Source organism: Bombina bombina, chromosome 7 (assembly GCF_027579735.1).
Source record: "Bombina bombina isolate aBomBom1 chromosome 7, aBomBom1.pri, whole genome shotgun sequence".
In the NCBI taxonomy this organism is placed as follows: Eukaryota; Metazoa; Chordata; class Amphibia; order Anura; family Bombinatoridae; genus Bombina; species Bombina bombina.
This window is the reverse complement of record NC_069505.1, coordinates 229,333,460-229,359,221: the sequence shown is the minus strand read 5'-3', so window position 1 is coordinate 229,359,221 and position 25,762 is coordinate 229,333,460. Positions and strand designations below refer to the sequence as shown.

General features: G+C 38.5%; 1 protein-coding gene across 2 annotated transcripts in view; it reads right to left on the bottom strand.

Annotated features, from left to right (window-relative positions):
- Positions 1-25,762, bottom strand: part of NCR3LG1 (natural killer cell cytotoxicity receptor 3 ligand 1) — a 154,649-nt gene that overhangs the window by 112,101 nt on the left and 16,786 nt on the right. For both annotated transcript variants that reach the window (XM_053720638.1, XM_053720639.1), the window contains exon 2: positions 2,017-2,367. In XM_053720638.1, the coding sequence (XP_053576613.1) occupies positions 2,017-2,367 (351 nt within the window). The remainder of the gene's footprint in view (positions 1-2,016; positions 2,368-25,762) is intronic.

The window sequence follows — 25,762 nt, the reverse complement described above, 5'->3', positions numbered from 1 at the left end:
ATAACTATTCTACCTAGCTAAAATAAATACAAACTTGCCTGTAAAATAAAATTAAACCTAAGCTAGCTACAATGTAACTATTAGTTATATTGTAGCTAGCTTAGGGTTTATTTTATAGGTAAGTATTTAGTTTTAAATAGGAATAATTTAGTTAATTATAGTAATTTTCTTTAGATTTATTTAAATTATATTTAAGTTAGGGGGTGTTAGGGTTAGGGTTAGACTTAGATTTAGGGGTTAATACATTAAATATAGTGGCGGCGACGTTGGGGATGGCAGATTAGGGGTTAATAAGTATAATGTAGGTGGTGGCGATGTTAGGGGCGGCAGATTAGGGGTTAATAATATTTAACTAGTGTTTGCGAGGCGGGAGTGCGGCGGTTTAGGGGTTAATATGTTTTTTATAGTGGCAGCGATGTCCAGAGTGGCAGATTAGGGGTTAAAAATGTTATTATAGTGTTTGCGATGTGGGAGGGCATCGGTTTAGGGGTTAATAGTTAGTTTATGGGTGTTAGTGTACTTTTTAGCACTTTAGTTAAGAGTTTTATGCTACGGCGTTGTAGTGTAAAACTCATAACTACTGACTTCAGAATGCGTTACGGATCTTGGAGGTAGAGGGTGTACCGCTCACTTTTTGGCCTCCCAGGACAGACTCATAATACCAGCGCTATGGAAGTCCCATAGAAAAAAGGGTTTACGAAGTTTACGTAAGTCGGTTTGCGGTAAGGCCAAAGAAGTGTGCGTTGCCCCTAAACCTGCAAGACTCGTAATAGCAGCGGTAGTGAAAAAGCAGTGTTAGGACCTGTTAACGCTGCTTTTTCAGCTTAATGCAAAACTCGTAATCTAGCCGAGAGAATCTTAATGGTATTTTACCGAACCCTTGCTATCGGACTATATGTAACCTAGTGGGTTACTCCAACCATCTGTACCACTTAAGGTACCATCAGCCATTTATAAATTCCTAAGCTGCATTAACCATATTAACACTCTACCTCTAGTTCAAGATCAGCGTTCCCAAAATCCTATCCACACCAGGCACTATTATCCCCTACCTAGGTGAACACAATTACAATAGTATCCCTTATTTTAAACCTTTATAAGTGTGCATCAACATTTTTGGTAGTTGTATACACTATTATGACCCTATACCTCTGTAGATAATACAGCACTATAATTAGCAGTGTCAGGACTGTTCCTGTGTTTTTATGCTCTATTTTTAACTATGGATAACCAATAAATTTAACGTTTTATCCAATCCCCTCGAACCGGATGTCTACATAAACATCCTTTCTCTACTGTTTATTTCCAATTATCTAATTAAGTGTTGTTGAGTGCTATATATGTACACTCTCTGTCGGTAATATACTGGTTTTCATGTATCTAGCCTCCCTTTAGTGTACAGCACTGGCCTAACAATATATGTCTATGTTATTCCCTATTATCCTACTGGGAACTGACTATTGATAATACTTCAGGCAACAACTTTTGTAGTGCCATCGTTTCTTTCCTTTTCTTTTAGGATTGCATTTTGCATTGATAGAGTTAGTGAGGTCATTTTAAAAACAGTAGTCATTGGTTACATTGATATATTTATGTATTAATAAAATTGAAATTGAAGATTATATACTAATGTGCACGCCATACATTTTTTTGTGCAAGTGCCAGTATCTTCCTGGTGATAATATGCTTATTGGATCAAAGGGAATATCTGCTGCCATCTTGAAATTTGACTCCCCCAGGAAATACACAGTAAAAATGAAATTGGCTCCATAGCTTCATTACAACTACAAGGACCTATAGCCAATGGCAAAATGTAATGTCCACTTCTGGTAACAAGAAAGCCAATATGCAGAATAGAGAGTACAGATAAATACAGCATGAAGAAAAACACATGGTTTACTCATCCTTAGTTTTTGTAAGAGTCTGTGCATATTAGAGGCTTAAAAATAACTAATTGAAGCAGTTGTACTATGTTCAAAAATATATTTAACACTCTATTTCCTTAGAGTTACATACCAGATACCTGAAGAGTAGATAAGCCCTCTGCATGGTGAGGAGTAGAAAATACATCGCACCTATAGTTCCCTTCATCATTTATCCAAACTCGAGGTATGTGAAGTCCGGCATCGCCATATAGAAGTTTATTTTCCAATATAATTAAATCCTTTTTGATTCGATTGTGGATGTTGTTGTTAAATTCATACAAATCGTGTGTGCTTCCATTGGATGACTTATGTGTCCATTTGACTACAAGATTACTTAAGTCCAGCTGTGGGGTGGTATATCCGGTTATCATACATGGAATGACAACATTTTGATTTGCCAGAACTTTAATAGGTGACTCACTTTTTTCAACGGTAAAAATAGCTGAAAGATTGAAAAAAACAAAAGATGTATGTTTTTTTTTATATTGCACATTTTATATTTGGATGACTTGATTCATAGCATTCAAAAATCTTATGGTTGATTCACTTGATCCACGATTATCTACAGCCAATCAGCACTCAAATAATAAAATGGAAATTTATGCTTACCTGATAAATTGATTTCTTCTACGATACGACAAGTCCACGGATTCATCCTTACTTGTGGGATATTATCCTCCTGCTAACAGGAAGTGGCAAAGAGCACCACAGCAGAGCTGTATATATAGCTCCTCCCTTCTCCCCCCCCCCAGTCATTCGATGAAGGTATAGGAAGAGAAAGGAAAAGCTAAAAGGTGCAGAGGTGACTGAAGTTTTGAAAAACAAAATAAATTCTGTCTTAAAAAGACAGGGAGGGCCGTGGACTTGTCGTATCGTGGAAGAAATCAATTTATCAGGTAAGCATAAATTTCCTTTTCTTCTACAAGATACGACGAGTCCACAGATTCATCCTTACTTGTGGGATACAATACCAAAGCAACAGGACACGGATGAACGGGAGGGACAAGACAGATACCTAAACGGAAGGCACCACTGCTTGAAGAACCTTTCTCCCAAAAATAGCCTCAGAAGAAGCAAAAGTATAAAATTTGGAAAATTTGGAAAAAGTATGAAGGGAGGACCAAGTCACAGCCTTACAAATCTGTTCAACAGAAGCATCATTTTTGAAAGCTCATGTGGAAGCCACAGCTCTAGTGGAATGAGCCGTAATTTTTTCAGGAGGCTGCTGTCCAGCAGTCTCGTATACCAGACGGATGATGCTTTTCAGCCAAAAAGAAAGAGAGGTAGCCATAGCTTTTTGATCCCTACGCTTTCCAGAATAAATAATGAATAGAGAAGATGTTTGACGGAAATCCTTGGTCACTTGTAAGTAAAACATCAACGCACGAACCACGTCCAAGTTATGCAACAGTCGTTCCTTCTTAGAAGAAGGATTAGGACAAAAGGAAGGAACAACAATTTCCTGATTAATATTCTTATTAGAAACAACCTTAGGAAGAAATCCAGGTTTAGTACGCAAAACCACCTTATCAGAATGGAATATAAGATAAGGCGAATCACATTGCAACGCAGAAAGCTCAGAAACTCTTCGAGACGAAGAGATAGCAACTAAAAACAAAACTTTCCAAGATAACAGTTTAATATCTATGGAATGCATGGGTTCAAACGGAACCCCTTGAAGAACATTGAGAACTAAATTCAAACTCCATGGCGGAGCAATAGGTTTAAACACAGGCTTGATTGTGATTAAAGCCTGACAAAAAGACTGAACATCTGGGACATCCGCCAGACGCTTGTGTAGTAAAATTGACAAAGCAGATATGTGTCCCTTTAAGGAACTAGCTGATAATCCCTTCTCCAATCCTTCTTGGAGAAAGGACAAAATCCTAGGAATCTTAACCCTACTCCATGAGTAGCCCTTGGATTCACACCAACAAAGATATTTACACCATAGCTTATGGTAAATCTTTCTCGTGACAGGCTTGCGAGCCTGAATCAAAGTATCAATGACCGATTCAGAGAATCCCGCTTAGATAAAACTAAGCATTCAATCTCCAAGCAGTCAGCTGCAGAGAATTTAGGTTTGGATGTTGGAACGGACCTTGAATGAGAAGGTCCTGTCTCAAAGGCAGTTTCCATGGTGGCAGAGATGACATGTCCACTAGATCTGAATATCAAGTCATGCGTGGCCATGCAGGCGCTATTAGAATTACTGAAGCTCTCTCCTGTTTGATTCTCTGCAATCAGACGAGGTAGAAGAGGAAATGGTGGAAACACATAAGCCAGGTTGAACGACCAAGGTACTGCTAGAGCATCTATCAGTACAGCTTGAAGATCCCTTGACCTGGACCCATAACGTGGAAGTTTGGCATTCTGTTGAGATGCCATCAGATCCAATTCCGGTATGCCCCATTGATGAATCAATGATGCAAACACCTCCGGGTGGAGTTCCCACTCCCCCGTATAAAAAGTCTGACGACTAAGAAAATCCTCTTCCCAGGAGTAGAGAACTATTGCTGATAGATGGCAAGAGTGATTCTCCGCCCATCAGATTATCTTTGATACCTCTATCATCGCTAGAGAACTCCTTGTTCCCCCCTGATGATTGATATATGCCACCGTCGTGATATTGTCAAACTGGAATCTTATGAATTTGGCCAAAGCCAACTGAGGCCACGCCTGAAGCGCATTGAATATTGCCCTCAGTTCCAGAATATTGATTGGTAATTGAGACTCCACCTGAGTCCAAACACCCTGAGCCTTCAGGGAATTCCAGACTGCACCCCAGCCCAAGAGTCTGGCGTCCGTCGTCACTATTACCCATGATGGCCTGCTGAAGCACATTCCCTGGGACAGATGATCCTTTGACAACCACCAAAGAAGAGAGTCTCTGGTCTCTTGATCCAGATTTATCTGAGGAGATAAATTTGCATAATCCCCATTCCACTGTCTGAGCATGCACAGCTGCAGTGGCCTGAGATGAAAGTGAGCAAACGGAATGATGTCCATTGCCGCTACCATTAATCCAATGACCTAAATACACTGAGCCACCGATGGCCGAGGAACGGACCAAAGAATTCGACAAGTATTTAGAATCTTTGATCTTCTGACCTCCGTCAGAAATATTTTCATGTCTACTGAGTCTATCAGAGTTCCCAAGAATGGAACTCTTGTTTGTGGAACAAGTGAACTCTTTTCTATATTCACTTTCCAACCGTTAGTTCTTAGAAAAGACAACACGATGTCCATGTGAGATTTGGTCAGATGATAAGTTGACGCCTGGATCAGAATATCGTCCAGATAGGGCGCCACTGCTATACCCCGCAGTCTGAGAACCGCTAGAAGGGACCCTAGCACCTTTGTGAAGATTCTGGGAGCTGCGGCCAACCCGAAGGGAAGGCCCATGAACTGATAATGTTTGTCCAGAAAGGCAAACCTTAGAAACTGATGATGATCCTTATGGATAGGAATGTGAAGATACGCATCCTTCAGATCCACGGTGGTCATATATTCATCCTCCTGGATCATTGGTAAAATTGTTCGTATAGTCTCCATCTTGAACAATAGGACTCTGAGAAATTTGTTTAGACTTTTGAGATCTAAAATCGGTCTGAAGGTTCCTTCTTTTTTGGGAACCATGAATAGATTTGAGTAAAACCCCTGTCCCTGTTCTAGTTTTGGAATTGGGCAAATTAATCCCATTGTATAGAGGTCTCTTACACAGCGTAAGAACGCCTCTCTCTTTGTCTGGTCTACAGACAAACGTGAAAGGTGAAATCTCCCCCTTGGGAGAAAATCTTTGAATTCCAGCTGATACCCCTGGGTCACAATTTCCAATGCCCATGGATCCTGAACATCCCTTACCCAAGCCTGAGCAAAGAGAGAAATTCTGCCCCCTACTAGATCCGGTCCCAGATCGGGGGCTGCCCCTTCATGCTGTCTTGGTAGCAGCAGTGGGCTACTTGGCTTGTTTACCTTTATTCCAGGCCTGGTTAGGTCTCCAGACAGACTTGGATAGAGCAGAGTTCCCTTCCTGCTTAGTGGAGGAAGAGGAAGCAGAGGGTACTCCTTTGAAATTTCGAAAGGAACGAAAATTATTTTGTTTACCTCTCATCTTAAAAGACTTGTCCTGCGGTAGGGTGTGACCCTTACCTCCAGTAATGTCAGAGATGATTTCCTTCAGTTCAGGCCTGAATAGGGTCTTACACTTGAAAGGAATCGCTAAAAGCTTAGATTTAGATGACACATCAGCAGACCACGATTTCAGCCATAACGCTCTGTGCGCCAGAATTGCAAAGCCTGCGTTTTTCGCCGCTAATTTTGCAATTTGAAAAGCAGCATCTGTGATAAATGAATTGGCTAGCTTCAGAGCCTTTATTCTGTCTAAAATGTCCTCTAAAGGTGTCTCTACCTTCAGGGACTCCTCCAGGGCGTCAAACCAGAAAGCTGCTGCAGTAGTTACTGGAACAATGCAGGCTGTAGGCTGTAAGAAAAAACCCTGGTGAACATATAACTTCTTTAGAAGGCCCTCTATTTTTTTATCCATAGGGTCTTTAAAAGCACAACTGTCCTCAATAGGTATAGTTGTATGCTTAGCTAGAGTAGATATAGCTCCCTCCACCTTAGGGATTGCCAGGATTCCCGTATGGTGTCTGATATAGGAAACATTTTCTTAAAGTTAGGAGGGGGAGAAAATGCTATACCTGGTCTATCCCATTCTTTTTGAACAATTTCCGAAAATCTCTTAGGAACCGGAAAAACATCAGTGTAAGTAGGTACTTCTAGATATTTGTCCATCTTACACAATTTTTCTGGGGGAATTGTGATAGGGTTACAATCATCCGAGTTGCCAAAACCTCCCTGAGCAACATACGGAGGTGTTCAAGTTTAAATTTAAACTTGAACACCTCTGTCTGAGGCAATACACTTCCAGATTCTGAAAGTTCTCCCTCAGACAGCAAATCCCTGACCCCCAAATCAGAGCACTGTGAGGGTACATCGGAAATGGCCAATAAGGCATCAGAGGGTTCAGTATTCACATTAATACCTGGCCTACTGCGTTTTCCCTGCAAAACTGTCAGTTTAGATAATACCTCTGTAAGGGTAGTTGACATAACTGCAGCCATATCTTGCAAAGTAAAAGAATTAGATGCACTAGAAGTACTTGGCGTCGCATGCGTGGGCGTTAAAGCTTGTGACACTTGGGGAGAATTAGATGGCATATCCTGATTCTCTTCAGACTGAGAATCATCCTTAGACACACTTTCATTACCTAAAATATGTTCTTTACAGTGTAAGGCCCTTTCAGTACAAGAAGGACACAATGTAAGAGGGGGTTCCACAATGGCTTGTAAACACATAGAGCATTGACTTTCCTCAATGTCAGACATGTTGAACAGGCTAGTAATAACCACAAAGTCGTTAAACACTTTATTTATGATGTAAAACAAATTTTTTGAAAAACGAGTACTGCGCCTTTAAGAGATAAAAAGCGTACAATTTTTCCAAATCTGCTTAAAAATGTTCACAAACGTTCAATTTTAAGGTAATCCTGTCCTATATTGCAGTCGGATATTGCACCACAAACAAGGGGCAAAATAACCCTCTAAACTAGCAAATTAACCCCAAAAACGTTAATGTACAAAATTTGACAAACCCCTGCACCTCGCCACAGCTCTGCTGTGGCGCCTACCTGCCCCCAGGGATCTGAGAAATACTTCAAAATCACTCCGGTACACAAATATTCAGTTTGGGCCCAACCTGAGCTGAAAACTGCTGTCTGTTTGACAAAGTAACTGCGCAACTGAGGCGCGAAAATTAGGCCCCGCCCATCATATACAATGAAAACTCAGCCTCAACAACCGCATGTAAAACGGTTTATAACTAGCCATGTGGATAGGCATCCATAAAAAGTATGATACTAGCCATGTGGACCCCCAGCACAAAGTATAACAACCAGCCATATAACCTTTTTTCTGTTAATAAAAAAATGTTAGGCTGCCCCAGTGTCTTAAACATGCTGCCATAATATCTAATGCTGCATTAAGCCCTAATAAAAAATAATACACAGGATTTCAGTAATAACCCTTGTTATTCTCTATAGGATTACTGCTTACCCCTTCCATCTTTGGGAACTATGTCAGCCAGTTCTGATATATCACAGTCTCCTCAGAAATAAATGACTGAACATACCTCAATGCTGCTTGTAGCATGAAAAACGTTCCCCACCTGAAGATTTCACTTGTACCCCTCAGCAACTCTGTGGGAACCGACATGGATCTTAGTTACATCTGCTAAGATCATAAACCTCAAGGCAGAAATCTTCTTCCATATGCTGCCTGATGAAAATAGTACTCACTGGTACCATTTAAAATAAAAAACTTCTTGATTGAAGAAACTAAAAACTATCATTTTAACACCTCTTTCACTTTACCTCTTCCTATTACTACATAGGCAAAGAGAATGACTGGGGGTGGAGAGAAGGGAGGAGCTATATATACAGCTCTGCTGTGGTGCTCTTTGCCACTTCCTGTTAGCAGGAGGATAATATCCCACAAGTAAGGATGAATCCGTGGACTCATCGTATCTTGTAGAAGAAACAGAGAACTTAACTGTAAGACCCACATTGCTGTCAATGTGTGTATTTACAGCAGAAGTAGCATGTGTAGGGCTTACAAAATGTAATGTATAAGGAAAGTGTACGGATTTGCCTTTACCAATATTGTAGCAGGGTTTTCAAGATGGCTGGCATAGTGTGGCTGTACAGAAAAATATGCCACCATATTTGTACAGGGAGGTTGAGCAAGTGCAGATCTCTTGGTGCTGAGTAACCAAGGGGGAAGGATGACTTGCTTATCACAGAGAAACATCTACTCTTATTCTTTTGTGGCTGCTGGCTCAGTTTATGCTGTTTTTTGCCCTGGGGCCAAGTTAAATTTAGTTACGCCTCTGCACACAAATACCACACACACTCTCATAAACACATATACAGGGCAATACTGAAGCACTAACCATTTCTTTTCCTTCATTATATACAACAGAGGAACCAATGGAAGAGACATTAAGACAAACCAGAATATACAAGCCCATACCAATAAATGGGCTATCTCTAGATAATATCAGGAAAAAACTGGATGATTTGAAGGTAAATAAAACTCCAGATCCAGATAGAATACACCAAAACCTCTAATCTTTATTTTTTAAGACTCACTATCCAGAGGCATAGTACCCCATCACTGGTATAAAGCTGATTTGGTGCCATTTTTAAAAAGGGAACCAGGGCTGATCCAGGAAGCTATAGACCAATAAGCCTGATGTCAGTATTAGGGAAGATACTAGAAGGGATTATAAAGGATTATATTCAAGAGTTGATTTATGTAAAAATCAGCATGGCTTTATGAGAAATAGATCATGTCAAACTAATCTAACTAGATACTATGAGGTAGTAAGTAAGAATATAGATAAAAGGGATTGATTTGTCATGTGATATACTTGGATTTTGCAAAGGAATAGCTGAAAATGTTAGCTTGTGGATAAATAACTGGATAAAAATCAGTGAGCAACGAGTTGTAGTAAATGGATAATACTCAGATTGGACAAAGGTAATTAGTGGGGTCCCCCAGTGATCAGTACTGGGTCCCTGTTCTTTTTAATATTTCCATTAATGACTTAGAGAGAGGATAACAAATCTCTAGTTTTGCAAATGTAACAAAGTTGTGTAAGGTAATTAAGTCAGAGCAGGATGTATTTGCTTTTCAAGGGGATTTAAAAAAATTGGAAGAATGGGCTGATAAATGAAAAATGAGATTTAAAGTGATGGCAAATCCTAGCGTTTTTGAAACTACGATTTACCAGTGCCATAAATAAAGGTGACTTTCAGTCATAAAGCATAAAAAATGTCATGCTGAAAATACTTTCGGCTAGATTTAGAGTTTTGTCGGTAAAGACCCGTGTAGCTAACGCTGCTTTTATTCCCAACGCACACTTCCAACAACGCTGGTATTTAGAGTTGTCTGAGGGGCTGCATTAGGCTCAAAAAATGGTGCATTGAGCTTAATGTAGCTCCACTTCAACCCTCAATACCAGCATTGCTTACGGTAGCGGTAAGCTGGGAAAACGTGCTCGTGCACGATATCCCCATAGGAAACAATGGGGCAGTTTGGGCTGAAAAAAACCTAACACCTGCAAAAAAGCAGCGTTCAGCTCCTAACGCAGCCCCATTGTTTCCTATGGGGAAACAGTTTCTAAGTCTGCTAATAACAAATACCAAAGTATCACAAAACAGATAAATGTGAAATAAATGTGATAATAATAAAAGTAAAGGAATGTATATAAAGTTCACATAAGGATATGTAGGTTCTTCCTTAGAATCTTCAATCTTCTGATCTTTCTTGTTTCATTCTCATAAAAAGGAAACAAAATTGTGCCACATAGCGTAACTCTGTAACAATGTCCAAAAGAATGCAAGATACTTGTATACAAATGGTTACTCACATGGGTTGGAGCTATAACCAATCTCAGGTAAATGCGCACACCCACTTTATACTGTTGGGTAAACAGTTACTTTCACAGGATATTTGAATAAAAGAATTTATTAAAACACAAATATAAATATAAAAAGCGTCACAAGAACTGCATATACACCATACATAGAAGGATCAGGCAATAAAGTCTCAGTTATTGCTCCAATGAGCTAAACACAGTGCTGAAAGTCAGTGGATAGGAGTGCAGAAACTTAACCACAAAACCTTTCACTTAGTGACCAGCATCGGTTGCTCTTCCTTTTGGCGTGCAGATACTTGAACAGACGCAGGGGAGAAGTAATATAACAGCCAATAGAATGCGAGCTCAATCTGATTGGCTGATTGGATCAGCCAATCCGATTGAACTTGAATCTGATTGGCTGATTCAATAAGCCAATCAGATTTTCTTACCTTAATTCCGATTGGCTGATAGAATCCTATCAGCCAATCGGAATTCGAGGGACGCCATCTTGGATGACGTCACTTAAAGGAACCTTCATTCGTCGGTAGTCGTCGGAAGGAAGACGATGTTCCGTGCTGGAGGTCTTGAAAATGGAGCCGCTCCTCGTTGGATGGATGAAGATAGAAGATGCCGCTTGGATGAAGATGTCTGCCGGTCCGGATGTCCTCTTCTGCCCGGATAGGATGAAGACTTCTGCCGCTCCGGATGTCCTCTTTTGGTCCATCGGTGCCCGGCTGGGTGAACACGACTCAAGGTAGGGAGATCTTCAGGGGGGTAGTGTTAGGTTTATTTAAGGGGGGTTTGGGTTAGAGTAGGGGTATGTGGGTGGTGGGTTGTAATGTTGGGGTGGATGTATTTTTTTTTACAGGCAAAAGAGCTGATTACTTAGGGGCATGCCCCGCAAAAAGCCCTTTTAAGGGCTGGTAAAAGAGCTGGTTACTTTTTAATTTAGAATAAGGTAGGGACCTTTATTATTTTGGGTTGCTTTTTTATTTTATTAGGGGGCTTAGAGTAGGTGTAATTAGCCTAATATTCCTGTAATCTTTTTTTATTTTCTGTAATTTAGTGTTTGTTTGTTTTTGTAATTTAGTTTAGTTTATTTAATTGTATGTAATTGTAGGTAATTAATTTAATTAATTTATTGATAGTGTAATGTTAGGTTTAATTGTAACTTAGGTTAGGATTTATTTTACAGGTAATTTTGTAATTATTTTAACTAGGTAGCTATTAAATAGTTAATAACTATTTAATAGATATTGTACCTAGTTAAAATAAATACAAAGTTGCCTGTAAAATAAATATAAACCCTAAAATAGATACAATATAATTATTCGTTATATTGTAGCTATATTAGGGTTTATTTTACAGGTAAGTATTTAGCTTTAAATAGGAATACTTTAGTTAATAAGATTTAATTTATTTCGTTAGATTAAAATTATATTTAATTAGGGGGGTGTTAGGGTTAGGGTTAGACTTAGCTTTAGGGGTTAATACATTTATTATAGTAGCGGCGAGGTCCGGTCGGCAGATTAGGGGTTAATACTTGAAGTTAGGTGGCGGCGATGTTAGGGAGGGCATATTAGGGGTTAATAGAATTTACTATAGGGTTTGCAAGGCGGGAGTGCGGCGGTTTAGGGGTTAATACATTTATTAGAGTAGCGGCGAGGTCCGGTCGGCAGATTAGGGGTTAATAAGTGTAGGTAAGGTAGCGGCGACGTTGGGGGGGCAGATTAGGGGTTAATAAATATTATGTAGGTGTCGGCGATGTTAGGGGCAGCAGATTAGGGGTTCATAGGGATAATGTAGGTGGCGGCGGTGTGTGGTCGGCAGATTAGGGGTTAAAAATATTTATTATAGTGGCGGCGATGTGGGGGGACCTCGGTTTAGGGGTACATAGGTAGTTTATGGGTGTTAGTGTACTTTAGAGCACAGTAGTTAAGAGCTTTATAAACCGCCGTTAGCCCATAAAGCTCTTAACTACTGACTTTTTTCTGCGGCTGGAGTCTTGTCGGTAGAGGGTCTACTGCTCACTTCAGCCAAGACTCTAAATACCGGCGTAAGGAAGATCCCATTGAAAAGATAGGATACGCAATTGGCGTAAGGGGATCTGCGGTATGGAAAAGTTGCGGCTTGAAAGTGAGCATTAGACCCTTTCCTGCCTGACTCTAAATACCAGCGGCTGGCCAAAACCAGCGTTAGGACCCCTTAACGCTGCTTTTGACGGCTAACGCAGAACTCTAAATCTAGCCGTTTATTTGGCAGCGAGTTAATGCTGGAGGTGCTGAGCTTGGCAGTAACTCGTAGCCAAATAAAGACAGGAAAAAGTGACATACTCACATTAACATGTTTATGTATTTATTGAATACAGTGTATATGGAAATTATAATATATAACATTGCAAAAGATTGTCCTATTTCTGAAGTTTATAGGTCTACAAGTAAACAAATTAAGAATCATAGTGTGAATTAATACATAGTGGGATAATACTAGACTTATCTAGATATAGTGAACAGAAATGTGATATATACGCATAAAATCAAATTTAAAAGAAAAAATGTATCATATATTTTTATAATAAAAAATCTATATTTGATTTGTTTTTTAAGTGGGGTGAACTAATTGGTACCTTCATTAAACTTCTTACTTAAAGGGACAGTCTTGTCAAAATTAAACTTTCATGATTCAGATAGGGCATGCAATTTTAAACAACTTTCCAATTTACTTCTATTATCTAATTTGCTCAATTCTTTAGATATCCTTTGTTGAAGAAATAGCAATGCACATGTGTGAGCCAATCACACAAGACCTCTAGGTGCAGCAACCAATCAGCTATGCAATCTAGATATGCTTTTCAGCAAGTGATATCAAGAGAATGAAGCAAATTAGATAATAGAAGTAAATTAGAAAGTTGTTTAAAATGACATGCTCTTTCTAAATCACAAAAGAAAAAAATTGGCTTTCATGTCCCTTTAAGGTATTCTAAGATGTGTAAACTTTTGTAAAATAGATTAATATGATATTTATTGATAAATAGAGTATATATACAATAAGAATCAGGTGAATAAGTGATTATAGAAATGGACTGAGGTCAATCTCTCAATTGAGACCTCTTGGTTTCATGGTTTTCATCTTTTAGATCAGTTCAGCTTCTTTATGTAATAATTTTGTTCAAAATCCCCTCCTCTCCAGTTGGGCTTTACTTTGCACACTCCCCAGTATTTAAGATCTCTCTTATACCTTTTCTTATACAGTATAAATGTTCTCTAATTATGTCTTTCAGGGGTCTAGTGGTCTCCCCTAAATATTGATGTTTGCAACTACATTCTATTACATATATCACACCTTTTGTCGGAGCATCTAATTATATCTTTGATTTCAATTTTTTCTTTGGTTTGAGATGATATTAATTCTTTAGTTTTCACTCCATGTTGACAGACCTTGCATGTCAAACAGGGAAAAAAAACTGCAAGTTTTGTTCCATACATATTAGTTTCTCCTTTATCTTGTTCTTTTTCTCGTTTGAATTTGCTGGGAGCCAGTATGTTTTTCAAGTTTTTATTTTTTCTATATATAATTCTAGGCAGGGGAGTCAATTTGTCTCCAATAATGGGCTCTCTCTGGACCAAGTTTCAATGGGTTTTTTTGGGGTTTTTTTCGATTATTTTGAAATCACCGTTATAAGTGGTTACAAACGGTGTATCTATTTGTGAATTTTTGGCCTCAGTATTCCTGTCTTTAATTTTGATTCCTGATATCAACTTTTTTCTGTTTTTGTCCCTAGCTTTGTTGATAGCACTTTGTATTATATCTTGTTTATATCCCCTCTCATTAAATTTATTCTCCAACACTTTTATCTGATTTGATTATATTCTTTCTTTTCTTTAATACTTTGTACATTATTTTTAATCTCACTAATTTCTTGATTGAGTTGATCTAGTGATCTATTTCTAGATTTCTTTAGGGTTATTTTATTTTCTCCTGAAGATCCACAAATCCCTTGCAAATCCACCAGGGAGACCAATTATCATGGGAATTCAATCGATTACAGCTAATTTATCACAATACGTGGATCAATTCCTTCAACCATATGTGAAGAGATTACCTTTTTATTTGCAAGACTCAATTAGTGTTAAAAAACTATTAGAAAATATCATTTGGGAGGCAAACATATTTTTAATTACGTGTGATACACAAACATACCACACAATCAGGGGACTGAGGCGATAGAGTATTTTCTCAAACAAAGATGAACATATGCATCCAGAACAGAGAAAATTCATAACTGACAGTATAAATTTTATTCCCCAACACAATTATTTTTCATTTGGTAACACTTTTTACAATCAAATAAAAGGTACAGCCATGGGGACCAGGTTCGCCCCAAGATACGCCAACTTATACATGGGAAAATGGGAACAAGAGTTCCAACAAAGAGACGGACTTGGGGAGAACCTGGTCTCCTACAATAGATATATAGATGATATTCTTATCATATGGAGAGGGGAAGCAAATTAACTAAATGAACATATGCAAATGATGAATATACACAGCAACATATACAGCAAGCCAAGAAAAAATTATATTCCTAGATTTAGAAATAATGGTAACAGAAAAGGGTCTAAATATATGTACACACAAAAGGTATATAGCAATAACTATATACACGCCAAAAGCTGCCATTTACAAAAATGGAAAGACAATATATCAAATGGACAGACATTAATAATCCGAAAAATCTGCACAAATATTTTAGATTTTGAAAGTCAAATAAAAGTATTGGAGAAGAAATGTAATGAGAGGGGATATAAACAGGATGTAATACAAAGCTAGGGACAAAAACAGAAAAGAGTTGATATCAGGGGGTCAATTTATCAAGCTTTATCAAGCCCCCTCAGGCTCGCCAGAAACAGAAGTTATGAAGCAGCGGTCTAAAGACCGCTACTTCATAACTTGTCCGCCTGCTCTGAGGCGGCAGACAGAAATCAACCAGATCGAATACGATCGGGTTGATTGACAACCCCTGCTAGCAGCCAATCTGCAGGGGGCGGTATTGCACCAGCAGTTCACAAGAACTGCTGGTGCAATGATAAATGCAGAGAGCGTATGCTGTCGGCATTTATCGATGTGCAGCAGACATGATACGCTACATCGTATCATGTCGGCTTGCACTATAATAAATTGACCCCCAGGAATCAAAATTAAAGACAGGAGCACTGAGGCCAAAAATTCACAAATAGATACACCGTTTGTAACCACTTATAATGGTGATTTCAAAATAATGGAAAAAATAAAAAAAAAAAAACATTGGAACTTGGTTCAGAGAGATCCTGTTATTGAAGACAAAGTTACTCCCCTGCCTAGAATTAAATATAGAAAAAATAAAAACTTGAAAAACATACTGGCTCCCAATAAGTTTAAATGAGAAAAAGAACAAGATAAAGGAGAAACTAATATGTATGGAACAAAACTTGCAGGGGTTTTTTCCCTGTTTGACATGCAAGGTCTGTCAACATGGAGTGAAAACTAAAGAATTAATATCATCTCAAACCAAATAAAAAATAGAAAAATCAATGATATAATTAGATGCTCCGACAAAAGGCGTGATATATGTAATAGAATTCAGTTGCAAACATCAATATTTAGGGGAGACCACTAGACCCCTGAAAGACATAATTAGAGAACATTTATACTGTATAAGAAAAGGTAATTTAGATACATATATTTACAAACACTTTAGGGAGGTACACAACAACAGAGAGAGAGATCTTAAATACTGGGGAGTGTGTAAAGTAAAGCCCAACTGGAGAGGAGGGGATTTTGAACAAAAATTATTACATAAAGAAGCTGAACTGATCTAAAAGATGAAAACCATGAAACCAAGAGGTCTCAATTCAGAGATTGACCTCAATCCATTTCTATAATCCCTTATTCACTTGATTCTTATTGTACATATATAAATATGATAAATATATACTCTATTTATCGATAAATATCATATTAATCTATTTCACAAAAGTTTACACATCTTAGAATATCAAAAGATAGATTTTTTCATATAAAAATATTTGATACATGTCAACCCTCATATATAATAATAATAATAATAATTTGCGATTTATATAGCGCTTTTCTCCCTGTGAGACTCAAAGCACTTTACAAATATACCAACATAAGACATAAAAGTTAGGAGTTTCTTAAGGTCAGATAAGCGGACTGAATGCCTGATGGAAGAGGTGGGTCTTTAGCTTTTTTTTAAAGTCTGTAAGGACGGTTCCTCTCTGACTGCGCACCGTAAAGAGTTCCAGAAAGTAGGGGCAGCGTGGCAGAATGCTCTGGAGCCTGAGTTTGTCCTTATTCTTGGCACTGAGAGGAGGGATGTGTTGGCTGACCTAAGTGAACGGGATGGTATGTATGGTGTCAGGAGCTCTTTCAGGTACTGTGGGCCTTGGTTGTTTAAGGCTTTGAAGGTCAGCAGGCCAATTTTAAAATATGTTTGCCATTTAATTGGAAGCCAATGCAGGGAGTGGAGAACAGGTGTTATGTGGCAGGAGCGAGTTTGATTGGTCAATAGTCTGGCTGCTGCGTTTTGTACTGTCTGAAGGCGATGGAGTTCTTTTTTTGGGAGGCCATGTAAAGTACATTGCAGTAATCTAGCCTAGAGGATACAAATGCATGGATTAATGTTGGCATATCATCCGGTGGAATTAAGTGTTGTATCCTGGCTATGTTTTTCAGATGAAAGTAGGCAGATTTTATTATGGAGGAAATCTGATGTTTAAAAGATAGTCCAGCGTCAATCAGCACTCCGAGGTTTCGTACCTTTGCTGAACTAATGGGTTTAGAGCCTCCAAGCTCCAGGTCAGTTGGGTGATCGTGGGATATTTAGGATGCCTGGGGTCCCCTCACCAAGAGTAACTCTGTTTTGTCCGGGTTCACTTTGAGACAGCTAGCATTCATTCATTCTATAAGGTCTGTTAAGCAATTGTTTCTGTGGCATGCTGGGTCTGTAGTATCTGGAGCAAAGGAGAAGTAGAGTTGTGTGTCATCAGCGTAACAATGATACCTTAGGCCATGTCGGTTAATGATATCCCTCAGTGGTAGTAAGTAAATTGCGAATAGCATGGGAGACAGGATAGATCCTTGTGGAACTCAGCAGGCCAGTTCTGTTGGTGCTGATGAGCTTGATCCTGATATTACATATATACCTATATACTACCTAATGAAAGAGGGCCACATTAAAAATTTCCTTGATATACAGAGGGATATAGGTCCTCCACTAGATACTTGGTTTTCCAATTTTCAGATCCAACATTTCTTGCAGACACATCCAAATAAACCAAACATTAATAGACCGCACATGACCTTTGAAACACTATGCCTTCTGCCTGATACACCTAATCATCTAATATCTCTTGCATATAAGATACTACAATCGCTAGACTCTCAAATACCCTCCTCATTTAGATCACTCTGGGAAAAAGAACTAAATATACAATTTAACGACCTGGAATGGGAAAAATGCTTTACTTCAATTAAAAAATCCTCTATCTCCCCTAATATAGTAGAAACTAACTATAAATTGATATCCAGGTGGTACTTAACACCTACATGTCTACATAGAATTTACCCGTCAATATCTCCGAAATGTTGGAGGTTATGCAGCGATTCTGCAACACTGTCACATATATGGTGGCACTGCCCAATAATTAGACCCTTCTGGGAACAAGTTGAACAGTATATCTCTAAAAAGTTAAATCAAAACATAACACTAGATCCTCAGATGATACTCTTAAATAAGCTACCCAACCTTAGATGCCAATATAAAACGTCATTACTTCAAATAATGTTGAACAGTGCAAAGAGATTAATACCACGGTTGTGGAAAAAACCCAGAATACCTACACTCCAACAGTGGCTAAATAAAGTTAAACATGTACTCTCTCTGGAAGAAATGTATCATAGTAACTATGCCAAGTCAGACCATTTTCTCAACATTCTTTTCCTATGGAACCAAGATTAACAGATACATAGATTGCAGAACAGAGGATAGAGTGAGCAATAAATAGATCAAACATTTCTTAAGGAGTTTCATGAACAACTCCTTCTCCTACCCCCTTTTATTTTCTTTCTCTTATTATTTGATTGATTGATTAGATATTGTCTTTCAGATAATATTTTGGAAAAATGCAAAGCTGATACGACTAACAACATGATGATGCTATATATATATTGTGTTTAACAATGTGGTTAAATTTTGTTTATACAACTTTATGTCTGTTCTCATGTATTCAAAATTATCATGTATTCATAAATAAAAAAATATTTAATTTAAAAAAAAATAATAATAATATTTGATACATTTCTTCTTTTAAATTTAATTTTATGCGTATATATCACATTTCTGTTCACTATATCTAGATAGGTTTAGTATTATCCCACTTGATATAATACACATAATTTTTAATATGTATCAATTCACAAAAAAAAAAACAAATGGATATCCAGAGCGCGTCTAAGGTGGAAAAAAGAATCACTTGATTTCCAAATCCATAGGTATAAAAAGCAAACCTTTATTGTAGAAATTCAATAGGATAAAACATGGTCATAAAAACTCTCAGCAGAGAGACAAGTAAGAAAGGTCTGACCGGTTTCGGCCCAGTGTGGCCGTAGTCATAGACAGATAACAGGTATTCAAAGAACACACCTTATATACCTGTTAGCCACTCCCCAAATGGGAGTGGTATAGGAAAAACAAATTAAAAACAAACTTGTTACTCTTAACTGTCTCAGAAAAGGGATGTGTTATATATATAAAATTACAAATGAAGATTTAAATATATATATATATATATATATATATATATATATATATATATATATATGTGGACTATAGGCATGTGCTATGGATTTACACTTATAGGTAAGTAAATACATTCATCATTTCTTAAATACATTGACCGATCAAAACCAGCTAGGTAATTACTGTGAAAGAAAAGTAATAAATAATAAATAAAGTAATAGGTATCAAAACAAATATCAAAACAAATTTCTGAATAGCCAAATGCAAACACTGGTTCATAAATGCAAATTTACAAAAGTAATTTTACAAATGTGTTAAAGAAACAACAATCAATATGAAAATATTAAAAATTGTTATTAACATTTAAATATGAACTATAGAACCATACAATCAAATGGCTAAACATTAGGATTAACATTTGGTGCTTCATACACTAAACCTAAATATATAATGAAGATGTATTTATAAATAAGACACTCTTAAACCTTAAGGTGTGCCTTCAAGCCCAAAGAGAGGTGGATTGCTAAATGGCTATAAGTATTAACCAATTCTGGAATGCCAAGGAAAAAATGGTAGAGTCAAGCACTATCTGTGCCAATAATTAATGTCTAATTCCGAATTGAAACCCTCAGGTACCAGGCTACCGAGCCTATGTATCCAGTAGATCTCTTGCCTGGAGAGGATATGGAATAAATCACCTCCCCTAGGTGGTCTGGACACTGACTCAATAGCCCGCCACCTGAAGGTTCCAACATCTCCCATGTGTACCTCCAGAAAATGTTTGGATAGAGCAGAAACAGCCCTTTCTTGAGAGACATAGGAGAGATGCTCCCTAATCCGCTTACCCACAGGCCTAGTGGTTCTGCCTACATATTGTTTTTTGCACTGGGTGCATTCAATTAAGTAAATGACATATCTACTGCCACACTTGATGCAACCCCTAGTGTCAAAAACCTTCAGCGTTTTGGTTGAAGAAAAGGTTTTTGAAACAACCATGTGGTCACATGACTTGCATGTCTTTTTACCACATTTATATGTTCCCTTGACTTTTAGCCATGAGCTACCACTATCCTGTTGAGGCAGCATACTGGGAGACAAAATGTTGCCCAGGGTCAAATTACGTTTATAGATGAAATTGCATCCATCATCCATAATCTGTCTCAATACTGTATCACCTCGAAGTATAGGCAAATTCCTTTCAATAACTTTACAGACCTTGTCGAATTCGTTAGAGAAAGCAGTGACCAGATTGGGTTTAATTCTAGTGGAAGTATCATTCCTCAGTCTGTTATCTCTTGACCTTCCTTGGTTACATCTCATATCCATTGCAGAGACTTCCATGAAGGTCTTGTTGATCAGATTTTTAGAGTAACCTCTCTCCTTTAGTCTCACTTTCAAATCCTCACTTTCCCTCAGGAAATCCTCTTTCCGGGAACAATTTCTTTTTATCCGCATAAATTGGCCTTTGGCAATGCCTTTAAAGACATGCCTGGGATGGCTACTCCTGGAATGCAACAGCTTGTTCCCGGAAATTGGCTTCCTGTAGAGAGATGAGGATACCCCCCCAGTATCACCATCAAATCTGAGGGTAACATCCAAGTAGTTTATGCTAGTCTGGTTCCACTCAAAGGTGAATCGCAGACCAACATTGTTGACATTGAGCATATCAACCAAAGTGTCTAATTGGTCTTTGCTGCCTGACCAGATGACCAACAGGTCATCAATATAGCGCAAGTATTTTATGATATATTGAGTATGGTTTCTATTACCCCCAAAGACGTGGAACCACTCCCACCACCCCATGAACAGGTTGGCGTAGGAGTGGGCAAACTTTGCTCCATAGCAGTTCCATGTCTCTGGAGGTAGAATTTACCCCTAAACATGAAGAAATTATGCCGGAGTAGAAAGCTAACCGCTCTTAGCACATACTCTCCGTGTTCAGGGGAAAGGTCAGTTTCTCTTTTCAAAAAATACGAAACAGCTTGCAGACCATACTCGTGTGGTATGGAGGAGTACAGGGACACAACATCAATGGTAGTCCAACTGTACCCCTCCTCCCAAATAACATCCTCAAGTCTAGAGAGCACATGGGTAGTGTCCTTCACAAAGCTAGGTAATCTTTGAACTAGCGGTTGCAGGAATTGGTCCACCCACCTGGACAAAGGTTCCAAAAGGGAACCAATTCCTGCCACTATTGGCCTGCCCTGTACATCCACCAGGCTCTTGTGGACCTTTGGAAGGTGGTGAAAGATGGGCATTACAGGATTTTCCACCATCAGACAATCATATGTCTACTCATCGATAATGCCCATCTCCACCCCGTCATCCAACAGGTCCCTTAGAATTGCCTTGTACTCTGGTGTAGGATCCCTAGACAATCCCATGTAGGCTTCAGGGTCCTCTAGTTGCCTTAATGCCTCTTTTATATAGGTACCTGTATCTAATAGGACAACACTTCCCCCTTTATCCGATTGGCGGATTACCACCTCCTTGTTGTTTTGTAATGTGGCAACAGCCTCCTTTTCCAACCTGGACAAATTAGAGTTGTGGTCATGTTTTCTAGATTCATCTAGCTGTGTAAGATCTTCAATGACTCTCTTGTGGAAGACCTCCAAACTTTTACCCCTAATTTGTAGTGGATAAAACTTACACCGGGATTTCAAATTATGTTGTTTTTGACTCGTTGGTATAGCTTCCGATCTAGCCTCCTGTGTACCACCCAAATCTTCTAGATCTATTAAGGCACAGACATCACTAAACGTCATGTCGTGATTATTCCTCTCCCCCTCCTGAGTATGCACTTCACTGGGCATAATATCAGAAGATGTCGAGAAGAACTTCCTTAAGGTAAGATCCCTTACCATTTTATTTACATCCAGTATGGTCTGGAATAAATCAAAATCCCTAGATGGGACAAAATTTAGACCATACCCCAGGACTTTTCTCTCGACATCTGTGAGTTGGTATGAGAATAGATTAACCACCGAAAAGTCACTCACTGGTATCTGTGCCCCCTGGTGCTCCTGCTTTCTCTCACTGGGTACCTCTGAGACTGAGTAGATGTTTCCTCTTTCCTTTGTGAGTAGCCCCTCCCTCCCCCTCTGGGTTGTTTTGGAGCCCACTGAAAAACCTGCATATTAGGTCCCACATCATTAGTAGCTGTTTCTCTAGTAGTACCAGATTGGGAATAGAGAGACCGTCCCCTTCTACGACGACCTCTCCCACCTCTCTTGGGTACAGCTCCCATTACTGCTCCCTTGGGATCCATAGAGTTAAATTCTGTGTTCTCTAATAGTTCAGTTATCTCTCCCTCTGAGCCGGAGCAGCCCTCATCATCAAAACTTGAGGCAAATCTGTCCTCATCTGTCTGCTCAGGTTCTGAGTCAGAGAAAACAACCTGTTTTGATCCAACCACTCTATTTGGCTTGTTTTTTTCCTCCTTGCCAGGTTGTTGAGCCCTAGATCTATTATTATGTGTCTGCGACTAAACTCTACCTCTCTGTTTCTTTCGCCAAATATAAACTGTACCATTGCTATAGTCTTTCTGGTCACGTATATACTTAGAGTGTTTAATTTGGATAATTAATTTCTTAGACTCTTCTATAACATTCTTAAGTATAGCGTCATATTCTGGGTAAACATTACACAATTTATACTTATTCATATCACCCTGCAGGGTGATTATCTTATCCTTAACCTCTATCAACAATGTATCTTTATATTCAATCAAAAGAGCTATAAGCTTAAGTGAACAGTCCGTTAGGACCTGATTCCATCTTTCAATGAACCCAGGGTCCTTTACATGATAGGTGGGAAATGTATTAATCCTCAGACACCTGGGAATCATTTTCATACTAATATATTTAGAAAGAATCCATTTGTCCCATTTTAGCTATTGCTCCTTCTTCTTTAAATTCTACAAATCATAAAAGTAATCTCCTAATAATGTGTTGGGTGTATCACTTTCAAACACATCTGTTAATTCCAATGCATCCCAATTTTCTTCCTCCATCTCATTAAGAGAGAAAAAAAGAGTCTGACTGTGACATGTTATCCATACTCAAAATGTCTTTATCCAAAAGTGCTATGCAGCTACTTTGCTTATTTGTACTGAAATTCTAATAAAGAAAAAATCATAAATCCTTATTCAGGAAACCAAATGAAATCCCACACACAACACGGCTTTTAGACAGTATATGAGAACTGTATTTGTAGTGATCCGCTGGCTCAATAAAGAAGGGAATGTAAATAGAGTGCTGAACCTTAAGACAGGGTAAAAATCAATTGTAAAGTGAGCAACCGTATTGCTCAAGATAGAGTTCAGGACTGTGCTGTGTGCTGAGAGAGACTGTCACCTTCGCGACATGTAGTGTTAAATGGAGAATACGGATATATATATTTAGTACCGTTCCGTAGAAAAGGCAAACCAGGTTACAATACAGCGTGTTCACCTAACTTTAAACTCTGTGCAAAAACGATCAGGCAATGTGACTTTTCTTAGACCATTGGTGGGGTCGTGCAAATGATATACCTTTAAGCAGTTACTTCAAATGTTAGCATCAATGCCCCTAGTATTTCTGAGTAGCCCAGCTATAAACAATGTGCCCACAAGTAGCCCGCTATTAAACATGCAGGAGAAGATGGTATAACAAGTAATAATGAAAGTAGTACTGGCCTGTCAGCTCGTGTATCCGTAGGGTTAATCAGGCTCACATCAAAGCACAGTTCCACATCTCCGTGGCTTAGAGCTGGGTCATAACAGATAAATTCCAAGAGTCACATGCAAGCATAGAAAGGCATACTCACAGTGTTGGTGTTCCGCTGTTAACAACTTTTTTATTCCTAGGTGTCAGTCTCGGTAGTTTAGCTCTCGTGCCCAAATAACACTACTCAGCCTCTCTCCATAAAGCACGCCTTCTCTAATCAGCTGGAGTCATCCGTATCAATTCACACTATGATTTTTAATCTGTTCACTTGTAGACCTATAAACTTCAAAAATAGGACCATTCTTTGCAATGTTTACTATATATACATATATTATAATTTCCATATACTCTGTATTCAATATAGCGATATTTGTCTCTGCCTATTTTGCAACATTTTAATAAACAAAGAGGAAAACCTTTTAAAATAAAATTGCACCTTTATGGACAAAACCACTGGATATCGTCATAATACCACTTTAAACCAAGAACCAATAAGAAGCTGGCAATGGATATAACTATTTGGCACCAACATTCAATTACATCCTTGATAAAGCCCAGATACCTGGTGAAACGCATCAAATTAATTGCTTGGGGTGCCTGGTTCACCACAGATCATCAGAGGACAAGTACTTGTTGAAGCTTTCGAGAGTTTGACATCTGAATACAGAGACTTTAAAGATTGACGAATTGGAAAGCCGCAATAAGGTCACATGACATACACGGAAGTTGAAGCTGCACTCACACGCACTCACACGCTGAGGAAAAGTACACGCCAAAACCGGAGCCGCAACCAACGGTTAGATGAGCCCTATCCGTATCAGGTGATACTCCCAGTGGTGAGTCTATTCAACGCAAGGCCCGCAGGTTTTGTGTCATTGTCTCTGAACATATTACAGCACTTTACTGTTTCCAAGGGAAATCGCTTCCAAGAGAAATTGATTTTATACTATTTGTATCCTAAAAGGGACAAACGGATCTCATATCCATTTCGAACAAGGTGGTCAATACAGACAATACAAACTTTATATGTTAAAGGGAGACATCCCTGTTTTTTATTCATAGTAGAATATTGTATTTTTATAAACTGAGAGTTGCATTTTATGAAATTAGTGCAAGAGTCTAGCGTTCTTCTATTAAATATATAATACTTTTCCATATATGCCGTTTTCATAGACTAATTCATTGCTTGTTTTATTAGAAGTTCATACAGTTTTAGACCTGTACCCATCAATGTCATTAAGAAACACCTTAATAATCTAAAAATGAAAAACCAGTCTGGACCTAATCAAATCCCAGCAATGCTGTTGAAGCTCAGTGCGCCAGCAATTCGTAAGCCTGTCACAACCATAATTAACAAATCCTTGATGTCTGGATACATATCCAAACTCTGGAAAACTGCAAGAGTAGTGCCTATTCATAAAAGTGGGGAGTTAACCTTGGTTTCTAACTACTATCGCTCTATATCATTGCTTCCAGTATTGTCAAAATTCTTAGAAAAATGCGTCCTTACGCAATTATGCGAGTATTACCAACATTCTAACTATCTGACCCCTGATCAATCAGGTTTTCGCCCAAATCACTCCACTACAACTGCCCTCTTAAAAGTTTGCAACGACATCCATGGAACAAGGAGACCTAACTGGAGCAATTTTCCTTGATTTTGCAAAGGCCTTTGACACAGTAGACCATGACATACTACTGCTCAAACTAAAAAACTCTGGTATTGCTGATCGTCCGTTAACCTGGTTTCGATAATATGTATCGGATTGATCACAATATGTCTCCGTTTCTGACAGCGACTGCCTCCCTCTCCCAGTCACGTGTAGTGTTCCCCAAGGTTCCATTCT